At 41.0% G+C, this 12,314-nt stretch overlaps 1 protein-coding gene across 2 annotated transcripts; it reads right to left on the bottom strand.

The window, feature by feature from the left end:
* Positions 1-556: 556 nt before the first annotated feature.
* Positions 557-12,204, bottom strand: LOC106904372 (WW domain-containing adapter protein with coiled-coil-like). Of its 2 annotated transcripts, none has more exons than XM_014968696.2 (13): positions 11,525-12,204; positions 11,071-11,104; positions 10,463-10,655; positions 9,564-9,655; positions 7,711-7,820; positions 7,482-7,579; positions 6,680-6,955; positions 4,415-4,531; positions 4,132-4,280; positions 3,970-4,058; positions 2,172-2,307; positions 1,959-2,086; positions 557-1,870 (listed from the first exon to the last, which is right to left on the bottom strand). In XM_014968696.2, exons 1-13 carry the CDS (start codon positions 11,563-11,565, stop codon positions 1,801-1,803), a joined length of 1,533 nt encoding a protein of 510 aa, XP_014824182.2. In that variant the 5' UTR covers positions 11,566-12,204; the 3' UTR covers positions 557-1,800. The 2 variants fall into 2 exon arrangements, with proteins under 2 accessions (XP_014824182.2, XP_014824181.2); XM_014968695.2 differs by having other exon boundaries at positions 2,172-2,310; positions 11,525-12,199.
* Positions 12,205-12,314: the final 110 nt, after the last annotated feature.

The following is a 12,314-nucleotide window of genomic DNA, read 5'->3' as shown; positions in this document are numbered from 1 at the left end:
AATGAAAATCGAGAACCCTGGGCCTCAGCAGTTCACCATTTACCTGCATACTTGACTTTCTTAGCAACAGTGTTGTGGGACCACATCTCCTCCACCCTCATCTTGAGCAAAGGCACACCACAAGGGTGCGTCCTCGGTCCCCTCCCTTTTTGCACACAACTGTTCTCTCATTCACACCTGCATTGTAATTTTTTTTTTTTGTCAAAATAATCTTAGTATGTTTCACTTGGTGATGAGTTACTGAAATAAATTAACTTTTCAATAATATATTAATTTATTGAATGCATGCTCTCAATCTTTGTGTATTTATAATCAATTGTTTTGCATAATTGAGTCATGTGAAATGTGTACATTCCTTTCATACATGCCGACACACAGAGAGCTGTTAAAGTGTTTTTTCCATTGTTCCTGTAATGACAAAACATCCATTCTATCAAAATAAAGAATTTAAACACATTAAATGTCACAAAATTCCACTTTTTAAAGGGAATCATTTACATAAATTAAGTTTTCGGTGACTTGCAAAGCAATCAAGAAGAAGCTGAGAAGTCTAGCATTAGGTGCAGTATAGTATTTATTCACATATTTTATGGAATACAAATACCCCTAAACGCCCCAACCGCCCTTTACCCTGGCCCTCCCTCCCACCCCACCCGCAAAAAATGTGCACATCAGACCTGACGGAATCTATTGAAAGAGTAGCGAGACAAAGGAATCTGTTTTATAGGCGATAAAAGGGAATGACTGCAGTTAAATGCGATGTTGGTATAAAAAGTTTTCCCTATTGTAAAGAGTTAATCCTTAAAAAAAAAAAGTTGCCAGATCAGGCTACAGTCAGGTAACAAAAAAGGTGTGCAGCAACAACAGCTGCATCACAAAAAAAGAAAAAAAGAAAAAAAAAAAAAACACTGTCCTTACAGAAACCAAAAAAAGGAGAACTTCCCACTTTACCTTTTTCTGTGTCACTACAAAGGACGGTAATCATCATGTGCAACAATAACTTAGCTTTGCGTGACTGTAAATTCAATCACTTTTGTAATGCGTCACAAAATCTCTCTCCAAGGTAAAATTGATAGGAATGCAGAACTTTCCGGGACCGAAGGCGAAACGTCGGCCGATTGAGTCGAGACTACAGACAGAATGAGAGCGTTGGCGGCTGAGAGACGATAATGTACAGAAGCTCAGTTTCACAGGCGGTCACTGCATGTGTCCTTTAATCAGAATGCTTCCAACTGAGAAAACGGATGTCACATCCTCTCAAATCATAACAGGATGGCAAAACAATTTCTAAGTATAGTGAATAAAAAAAAGAAAAGAAAAGTTATCAGTGAGAATCTGTAAGTTTTAAATGTATGAGAAAGTCTGTTTTAGAAGTGCGACGAACGGCGTCGTTCGTCGACCCACAGAGGTGTTGTGGAAAAGTTCACGATATCTATTTTTAAATCTCGTCCTCAACACTACACGTCAAAAAAAACAAAACAAAAAAAAAAAACACGCCGGAAAACAACTTCACCCAATATGATACACACGATCTGAGCTCTGTGGTCCAAGAAGGTGCCGTCTGCCAGTAATCACAGGTCCTCTGTGTCCACGTGTCTGAACCACGAGGTCTGGCCTTTTCAGACCAACCAGTCAAAGTGGCGGGACACTGAAAAAAATTTAAAGTTAAAACTAAAAGAAGGGAAAAAGAGAAAAAAAAAAAAAAAAAGGGGGGGACTCGGCTGTAGCCTTTTGAAAACATTCCGGAGCAGCTTGCTGTCCATATTTCAGCTGCTTCCGCTCACAGGCTCTCTCAGGTCCTCACACCATGTAGGAGTTCTGGTTCTTCAGTTTGTCCAGCTCTTTGCTCTGCTGCCTCAGAAACAGGACTCTGCACAAAGGAGAAGACGACACAAATCCTCAGTTGGAGACTTGAGTTTGTCCAGTCTGTTCATGCAAACCTCACTTCCTGCTCCTACCTCTGTTCCCTCAGCGTAGCCTGGATTTCACACACTCTGACCAGAGAGCGGAGGTTCTTCATCTCCGTGCAGATTTCAGACATGTACAGGCTGCCCATGTTGTGGAAGTCCTCTCGCAACCGAGCCGCCTGTTGGAATGGAACCACAACGTCTCGTCACGAAGGCCGCTCGTCAGAAAGTTGCAGAGTCGTTCGGGGTTCTGTCGGCACCTACCTGTTTCTCTGTGTTCTCTGAAGGCCACCCTTGGATGTGTCGGATTAGGGTTTCATCGAAATGAGTCGCCAGGGTGGGAGTGAAGGAGCCGGGGGGGTCCGATTGGGTTTGGCTGCTGCCGCCACCGCCACTGCTACTGCTGGTGGATGCATGGGGCAAAACAGACATGATCAATCCAGTGCACAGAACCTCCTGGCTGCTGGAGTGAGACAACTCAACATTTTTTACATTCTGTCAAGCTACATTTCCAAACTTCGATGTATTTTAAACAAGTGGAACTTTTGTTCTACACATTTTGAATGCTGCAATGTGGCTGATGTTGGTTTCAAAAGGCTGGGCTGATGAAGAGGACAGCACATGCTCAAGAGCTTATTCGCCTCGAGACAAAAACGACGTGAGACAGACAGAGTGTGTGTGAGGCTGCTCAATTCTGAAGGCGAAGTGGGCGACTTTAGTGGCGTTGGGTGTTTTCACACCTGATAGTTTGGTAGATTCTGTTCGATTGAGGATCAAAATTGTAATGCGGGTTCACATTTACACTGCACTGTCAAACAATCTGTTCACCACCATGTGATGAACTGTTGAAGGAAACGACATGAAAACCTCAGCAGACACTGAGTGCAAGTTTATTCTTCACGAAATGTAAATAAAAATGGTGTCAGATTTTAGCGGCTGTAGGATTTTTCCCTCGTCTTTGGTAAAAGGTCTTTTTACCAAATAGCTTGTGGTCACAAGCTATTTCTCTTGCTAGCGCTAGACTCTAACGTTTATTGCGGTTGTTTTTACCCAGAACGCCCTGCGCAACAGTTCGCTTCCTGCTTTTGGAGCGGCCTCCGATTCACTTTGCATTCCCAGATGCATTTGAACCGCACCAGAGTTCACTTCAATCAAACCCAGACGAAGGTTTTTAGGCAGACCAGAGTTCAGTTTTTAGGTTGGCATCAGAGTTTGATTGGTCAAACAAAGCAGATTAAAGGGGCACCTTAGTGCACAGGAGGAAGATGAAGATACTGATCAATGGCTTTTCCTGTGTGGCGACTGCATCATCATTATTTTTTTAAGCAGTCGCATTACAAGCACTTTTCAGAGGAAGAACTTACACATCCAGCTTATAATCACATTTCTAAAAAACGTCTGACATAAAAAGACTTCCTTTAAACCTTTCTGAATATAAAAACCCAAAAAACTGTCATGCATTATTTATTTATTTTTTTCCATTTCAAGCTGACAAATTTAAAGCATAGTGATTCATCACAGCGAGAGAATAATTTTTTTTTCTAAATCAATTCACAGCCCATGATTTAAAGACATTTTAAGGCCTTTATTTTAGATTCAGGGATTTGAGCCTTTTAAGGCCTAATTTTTAGATGAGTGGATTTAAGATCTTTTAAAGATGTGCAGATATCCTGTACCATAGAATGGTTCATATCAAAGGTTATTTACATGCTTGAACTTCATCTAATAGTTTAATGGCAAGGCTGGAAAAATTATGTTCAGCATCTCCATCCAATCTGACGGAGTTTAACATAACTAGCGAAAGAAAACAGACAAAAAAAAAAAAAATTCTGTCTCCAGATGTGGAACGCTGGTATGTTTTCCCTTTAGTTGCTCTGTAACATAAGCACCATGTGAAAAAGATCAAAGGGTGCGGATACCACTTTACAGAGAATGGGTCAATCTTCTCCAAAAGTGTATTTCTAAACAATACGAAATTGCGTAACAAAACCTTTTCTATATAACACAGGTGAAATTAGCCTCCAAGATCACAAGTAAAGTTTTGAGCAGCTGGGGCTTATACCTTCTCTGAAGAGTCCTCGGGTCCTCTGGACGCTTTTCTGTTGTCTGACACAAAGACGCTGATCCCTGCTTTCCTGATGGCATACCACCCTGAAGAGGGAAGTGGAGAGAAAATAAGCGGCAGGTGGAGAAGGAAGTGGTGGTGACTCCTGAAGCTACATACTCTAGCTTGTGAGGGTGTGACGCTGCCGATATGCATGCCCAGAAGGGGCTTCTGGCTGTTCTGGGGCGTGCCGTTCCGCGGTGAGACGTATGGGTGCGGGGATGGCGAATCTGTTGTCGCGGAGACCGGGGACTGACTGGAGTGCTGGGCTGAAATCAGAAACAAGACAGAAGAAGGGTGTTGAACGTGGGCGATTCTCTCACTGTTACGCAAACTTTTCGTTTCTGAAAGCGTATTCTGAGGAGGCGAGGAGGACAGGAAACGGCGGAAAAAGATGCCATACCTTGACTGGAGTGCTGCGCAGCTGAGAGCAGAGCAGAGACGTTGAAAGCGGGTCCAGCAGCGAGGAGCTTATGAAGCACAGACCGCAAGGAAGCCTGGGTGACAGCAGCCGCCAGGACTGGAGGGAGGAAAGAAGAAATGAACACACGTGACAGCAGAAACACACATGACGAAGGAGAACTTTGCTTTTTTTTACTGTGTCACGAGAGGCGTCTAACGTACATACGACACTAGGGAAGGAAGTCCAGTGCAACCTGACCAGCGAAAGCGCCACGTTCTCCCAGTAATGTTACAAAATTCATCAGAAATAACGGCAACTACAAAGCGCCGTCATCCATTAAGGAAAGGACCGCATTAAAATCACAATGTATTCAGCACTAAGGACACAAAAATCTCTAAATTATTCAGCCTCCAACTCAAATTTAAGACTTTTTAAGATTGTCAAAATGTAAGACCTGTATCATGACATAAATGTGGAAAAGAAATTTATAGTGGTGGGTTGGCAACATAAGCAAGACGGAACAAATTTATAGGTAATTAAATTTGTACTTACCCATAACAGATACAAAAAAAACTAGCTACCTGGCAACTGTATTTTAGCAGCTAGTTAGCAGTAGCTGCAACCAACTCAAGTCACAGAATTCAATGAAAACGTCTGAGTGACTCAAACGTTTCTAAGAAAAAAAAATTCCCACAGGAAAACTACATAATATATGAGACTAAATATTCCAATTAACAAAATATATAACCTGTGATTAATGTATTTAAAGCCATCTTACTTTTTCCCACAATTAATTTAAGACATTAAGGCCTTAATTTACGATACATTAATTAAAGACTTGAAAGATGTGCGGATGCTCTGGCCCTTTGAACATCACAGAAATACACTTTTAAGTAGAGGTTAGGACAAAACAGCACAAATATCTGAATGTTTCATTGGATGTAACAAAAATGTCTTAGCAAAATGTTATGTCCATAAAATGAGGGGACAAAACTCTCCGTTAGATCCGCCACACACAGAAAGACAGGAAGTTGGAGCTGCTGATCGTCTGTTTCAATTTGACAGTCAAAAGGAACAAAACATGACAGTCACAGCTCAACAGAGTGGCAGATTATATACCAAAAACCTCTGGGATTAGATCAGGAGGATTCCTTAAAGTTAATAATAAACTGTTAGTCAACATGCAAAGCTTGTGGTTTCAGACTGCAGCTGGACTGAAGTGTAGGAAACCTGCACTTGAAGCATTTCATGAAATCATAGAAACAATTACTGATACAAAGTTTCCCCCAGAAAACTTGCTAACTCTGTTGGAGGGTAGGGGCTGCACCAATTAGTCGATTCTTTTCTCTGCAATGACTTTTTTCCTGGGCTAGTCCACTAGTCGCAATCACAAGACAAAACAGATTTTTCCAAGGAAGTGAAAGAAGGTGGACTAGGTGAGTTCGTCAGAAAGTTCAAATTGTATAAAAATGTAAATAATTTAACAAAGAGAAACTGTAAATTACAGCATAGGCTACCCCAAAAGGGGCGTTGCGCAGCGCGGTGGTTAGCGCGGCGCCCCGCATACAGAGACCTTAGCCCGCGGTAGTCAGGAGTCCGTCTCCCGTCCTCCATTCGCTGAGCCCAGGCCTCTCTCCCCCGCTCCGCTCTCTCTGCCCCCTTACAGTCAGGTTGCTCTCAAATAAACTAGGGCCAAAACAAACCTTAAAAAAACAAACAAAACGAAAAAAAGACTACCAGAGTAATGTGCGACAACGCGTCATGATGTCAGGCTTTTTTATCCCTCAACTACCCCCAACCCAACTAGAAAGTCTTAAAATAGACAAACATTAAAAAAAAAAAAAACCTAAATAAATAAGCAATGTTTAGCCTGGCTGGGGCACAATTAAAACCTGGTGGCCCGCCAGGCTTATAATATACTGGGGTAAACCCTGCAATATGATTAGACACTTAAAGTTTGAACATTTACTATGCCGATTCAGGTTCAGGCATGTTGAAGAAGCTGGTTTCCGATTTCACAGAAGCAAAAAGCTGTTTCAGAGTCAGCAAAAGATAAGCACTGTGACATAGTTACTGATTTCATCATCTTAGACAGAGGAGGGCCAGCCAGCTGAGGCTACAGATATGAATGATCCGTTCTATTTTGGACCTGTGAAGCTCAGGTAAGTCACTCAGCGACCCCACATATCCAAAACAGCACCAACTAAACCACGGATAAGCAGTTTTTCTTTTTCTTTTAGGTCTGTCGTATCGTGCCGTCCTCACCTTCGTTGAGCTTGGCCATGTCCATGCTGCCGTTGTTCATCTGCAGAGTCGCCTGCAGAGCCGGTAGGAGCTGATGCAAGAGGGCCGGGTCCTGAAGCAACGCCGACGACTGCGACTGTGCACTCTGAGCTGCCGGTGGCGCTGCTGACGAGGAAGAGGACATGCTGGACGGGTCGGAGCCTAACGGGCCGGCTGCAGAGTTTAGGTTCTGAGAAGAAGAGAGGGAGGAGGAATGGCCGCTGTTTGATGGCGTGGATTGGTCCGCTGATGTCGTCTCTGTGTGTGAAAAACAGAAAAGGAAGCAGAGCAGCCGCCTTGGTGAATTTAAGCATTTTTCTAGCACCACAAATTCACTATTACTACTGTTATTAATAATGTCTTCTGGGAGTATTTTACATTCTACAGCAGGGGCATTTTGTTTATTTATTTTTGCATATTCAAAATATCTTCCAGTTCCATTGTTAAATGTTCATTAGAATTTGAATTTATTGATTTTTGAGAATGTTTTATGCCATTACAATTATATTACTGCAAAATGATCTCAAAACATCAACGTTATGGTTATCGCGATAACTTCTGTGACAATTTATCGTCCAGCAAAATTTGTTCCGGTGGCAGGCCTACTTTCAAGGACCTTGTACAGAAACCAAAACACTTTCAAAACCTTGAAAACACCTCGATGAAATTCAAGATTTTCATGCAGCCATACAAACCCTGCAAACCGGTGAACAGACGATGCTTCAGAAGAGAGAACATGTAGACAACCAAAGATTATTAACGGAGTTTCACAGTCCATTCTTACTAGTCGTGGCTTTGTCCTGCAAGGCCTCTTGTCTGTAGTCCATATCCTTGGGGAAACTGTTTGCTGCCATCTTGGCCGAGTCTTTCTGTCGTTGTTCCCTGAAGCAAAAGCAAGCACAATCTATGACTCCACTGCGACCGAGCACAAAGCCGCTCTATGTGAAGTGCGTAACACTCCAAGCAGTGTAAGGAATATTTCTGGTTGAACATGAAGCGAAATTGGGCCTTGCCTCTCCAGCAGGTCCTTGGGCTTTTCCCACTGGGAGACTTCAGTTCTACAGTTGTAGTAGTACTTCTTGCCGGAGGAGCTAATGTGTTCTGTCCAGTCGTCGGCAGGGTCCTGGAGCAGAGACAGTTGCCATAGTGATAAAGATCAAGACACACCCAGGACAGGACAACGTTTGTAGGGAAAAGGGGAAATATCGCAAAGCGGGACCTCCGTCCACAAAACCGAAAACATCAAATTCACGTATAATCGTCTGGATGAGCTTTCATGCCATCTTTTGGCTGATAGATGACATTACAATTGATGTCAAGTGTTCATAACTTCTTCTAGTTTTATGTTGTTGTTTTTTTATATTTAGACAGAGCGGCTTTCGGATAAAGCCTAAATGATGTAATAAAATAGGAAATACGTTTTCAATCCTTTCAAGTCATTGCTAGCATTTTATGAACACATACAATGTTAGATGACCATAAGTTGCACTATAGGGCCTTGCGAAAGTATTCAAACGTTCTCATGTTACAACAAGCTTATATTTATTAGAACTGTGTGAGACAGACCAAAACAAGTAAAGCTTAGCGGTGAAAGTAAAAGCAAAGCAACACCTGATTTAACACTAAACAGATCAAAATCTGAATAGTGTGTTCTGCATTTGTAATCAAACCATTCAGTAAAATCTGGGGCAAGTCACCATACAGTTACCGTACGTCCCAAGCAGCCATTGATTATTTTAATAATCAACTATCCTGATGATTAATCAGATAAAAAAAAAAAAAAAATTTCTGTAGATTTTTTTTGTTTAAGCTTAATATTGTATTTTATACAATATTAGAAATACGTAAGAAAATGCAAACAATTCAGTTCCTTTTTTAGATAAGAAAAACATTTTCTCGCTTAAAATGCAACAAAGAATTTCTCTAGTGAACGTTTGATCATTTGCAGCAAAGGATGCATCTGCGGCTAAAATAAATAAATAAATAAATAAATAAATACTTCCAACATCATATTAAGAGGTCAGTCATTTCTGCTTGACTTATCAATACAGTGTAGGGTTGATCTACTGACTATTTGTTTTGATTGATCATTTTTGTACAGTTTTGGCTTCATTATTTATCTGAAGGTGTTGTTCTTTCACCAAATGTTTTTTTTTTCAGTCTGTATACTTCAGTCAACGATTAATCGATTCAGTAATTCAGCTGATTTCAATAGTCAATTAATCACAATTAACTGTTTCAGCTTTAGTACCCGTGTTTAATATCTCAGGCTAAGCAATATTACACACCACCAATATTCTTAATTTTCATATCACAAAAGGTTGTTTGGAGCGCAACAGATGCTGGATTACAGATACCAGATGTTATGAACTCGCATTTTTCATGCTAATGCAATAACTCACTCCAGCAGATGCTCCTAAACAAAGCCTAAAAATCTTAACGCGACAGGTGACGAAGTCAAGACGAGAACAATAGGAAAGAAGAAAATAGTAACATGTCGAAACTGATATACTTAAAGTTATCGGCATCGCCAGATTTTCTACAAATGAGCAAACAAAACTTTTTTGGCCCACAAGAAACACACATAAAACTGACAACCTGATGAACAAAAACACAAGATCCTAACAGGCTGACAAGTAATGAAAGCTAACGATCAGTTAGCTGTGTGTGTGTGGATTAGAGTGTGTGGCTCAAGAGCCACCTTTTCGAATATTTATCCATCGAGCGTTGCTGTGGAGTTTGCTTTGACAAACACCGGCGCACACAACGGCCCGTGTCTCGCTTCTGACCACGGTGAAGAAACTCTGAGCAGCAAAGTGAAAAGGGAAGGAAGGTGGAGAAGCAGACAACAGAAACAGTAACTCACTCGTTCTGCAGGCTTGCTCTGGCTCGCATGAGTTTCAGCGCCTTGGTGGGAGCTGTTGTTGTGAGAGGCCTCCTGAGGCGAGCCACTGGTCCCTGGAACAAATTCTTCCTTTAGTCAAACAAACACGACTTGCACACCAGAGTGTTTTGCGTTTGAGGCGTTGTGTTGTGCTGCTATTAAATTGCAAAGAGCGGAAGGATTCAACCAACCTCCATCTACAGTTGACATCATGAACGAGTGCATGGATTTGTTCATTGGATTTTCTCTAAACCCACAAAAAAAATTAAGCCTTCAGCTCAAATATCTGCGTTTACTCCTCCATCAATTTGGTGAAATGTCCGTTTAGAAATTCCAACTCAACTACATCCGTTTTGGAGATATTAATAAGATTCTACCTTGATTATCAACCACCGTTAATCTTGGAGTTCTTCTGAATTAATTGATTTCCTTTAACAGACCTGAATCCACTTTTTTTTTCTAATCTTTTTAAAATATCAAGCCCGTATATCCATATATGTAATTCTGATCATGTCAAAATTTACATTTTAGTAAATGTACAATATTCTTGTGTTTTCTTTTTTAACCCTGCAGTTGGATCCCGTTTGCTCTCATTCCACCCTACAAGAAGAAAGGCTAAAACAACTAAAGCCTGACATTAATATGAAATTCCTACCAGATATGAGTGTATAGAAACTTTTGACCACAAAATTAAGCAAGAGCAATTTGTCAAAACAAAAACGCTACAGAATAAAATGAAAACAAACATTATTTACTTTATCTATAATAGTTTCAAACTTATATATATAAAAAAAACATCTATTTTTACCTCATTGGAAACATTAGCAGAATGTTTCAATGTTTCAAATGAAGCATTAGCAGAATGCAACACCAACACTTACCGTTTTTTCCTCGAATAGGGAAGGAGGTTTTGGCCTTGCCATGCTGCCCGATAGCATCCCCTTGCCTGCTGACGGGACTCTCGTCGGAGCGTCGCAGCACCTTGTATGGGGGTATGGGATCTGACGAACCGTCACGCACCTTGGTGTAGCGGTGAAGGCTGCTGGACTGGCTCTTTGGCTGAGATTTATGGGCCTGGAAACAAGAACAATGGACAGTAGATAAAGCTGATTAGTTAGAGTTCAATCTAAAGTCTTGGACATCTCTAGTCACCCTCAACCTCTTTTCTGAAGAGTTTGTGTAACTAACGGTATATCCAACTGGTTTTTCCTCAAACCAGTTAATACAACATTGAACTTAAGTATTAGCTTAAAGTTGGAAAAGAAGGTCTAATGGATTCTTTTGGCTACAGTGGCTTGCAGAAGTATTCATACTGCTTCAACTTTTTCTACAATGTGTACAAAATACACAGTGTATTTTGTGTTATAAGGAAATACACAGATGTAAAGTGACAAAAATGTGTTTAGGTTCACAGAACAGAAAGACATTTGCAAGGCACTGAGCCTTAATGTGCCATAATAACAAAAAAATAGTAACAGTGAAAGTGTACCTGATAGGACTGAGAATCCCTTCTGTCGTTGCACCTGTGGAAACACAAGGAACAAACGTCAGCTCAATTTATTTTCTTCCAAGACACTTTGTGGACGACTTTAAGTTAGCTAACGTTAGCAAAGTTAGCACAATTTCCATTTGGCTCCCAGTAGTTAGTCAATTTTTTCCCCATGAAATATAAAGAGTAGTCTAAATTTCTCAGTGACTTAAAAAGAAGTATATATGATTTACAAGTTTTAAATCACTATGTTAGTAGTTAACGTCATGCTAACGTATGTAGCCTAGCTAAAGAAGGAAAAAAAATTAACCGGAACCTCCAGCTAACCAACTGCAGTTAGCTGGTAGCCATGACAGCTAACAGCTAAAAGAAAACTACCACTCCTGAGGCTAAAGCAGTTACACGTATGCGCCTTATTTACACATGACAATGCAATGACCAGCGTTTCATTTACCCATCGCTGACTCTTGTTGGTTTCCTTGCATACATCACCATCAAGGCCCCGGTGATGTGTGTGTGTGTTTGAGGGGGAAACCGTGGCCTCCTGTCTGTCTGCTCTCACAGTTCTTTTTTTTTTTTCTTCCTTCAGCTTCCTGGAGTCTGATCTCGGGCCTTTCTCACCAGACAAACGGCTACAAGTCGAGCGCCGAGCACCTGCACTGCATAGCGGGTGGTACAATTAAAACCCACCCTCAGTGCATCATCTGGCATGTAGTTACGGTATGCGGTGAGACTCGGCCGATGTAGCTCAGCGGAGAGCAGCAGAGGCAGGCAGGAGGAAGCGGAGGAGACCGACTTATGGTTAAACGTCTGGTTGGGGGTGAAACTGGTTCCGTGACGACCTGTCAAAATAAAAGAGGATGTTGGTGCGAAAATGTAAGACTCGGTTTTCAGTTTAAAAATCAGATGAACTTGCTGTAGTTTCATTGTAAACTAAATGGAATTCAACAGAACTAGACGGAGTTTCTAAAGGACTTCAGTTTTTTTTCTGCTTTCCAAACTGAAGTAAAACGGTTTGGTAAAAGATAATGATATATATTTTTACTTGCCTGTCTTGTAGCATAAGGCCTTTTCTCACACAGACAACTGAAACCAGACATCGTATTTATTTTATCACTGTCTGACTTTCTCTGTTTTTGCCGTTAGATTATCAACCTAATGTGTATTGACTAAGTACAAGAGTAATGAAAGAAAAAAAATGTAAATCAAATTTATATGTATTTAATAAATAATTGCTTTTAAGC

Source organism: Poecilia mexicana, unplaced genomic scaffold (assembly GCF_051168715.1).
Source record: "Poecilia mexicana isolate PSO_F unplaced genomic scaffold, ASM5116871v1 scaffold_17, whole genome shotgun sequence".
NCBI classification, from domain to species: domain Eukaryota; kingdom Metazoa; phylum Chordata; class Actinopteri; order Cyprinodontiformes; family Poeciliidae; genus Poecilia; species Poecilia mexicana.
This window is presented reverse-complemented; position numbering and strand designations above follow the sequence as displayed.

Excerpts from the sequence above, each read along its gene's own strand:
- LOC106904372 (XM_014968695.2), bottom strand. The coding sequence starts at position 11,565 with ATGGTGATGTATGCAAGGAAACCAACAAGAGTCAGCGATGG. Across the intron at positions 4,532-6,679 it reads CATGGCCAAGCTCAACGAAG|TCCTGGCGGCTGCTGTCACC; the intron begins GTGAGGACGGCA and ends TCCTCCCTCCAG. Across the intron at positions 2,311-3,969 it reads CCGAGGACTCTTCAGAGAAG|CAGTAGCAGTGGCGGTGGCG; the intron begins GTATAAGCCCCA and ends TGCATCCACCAG.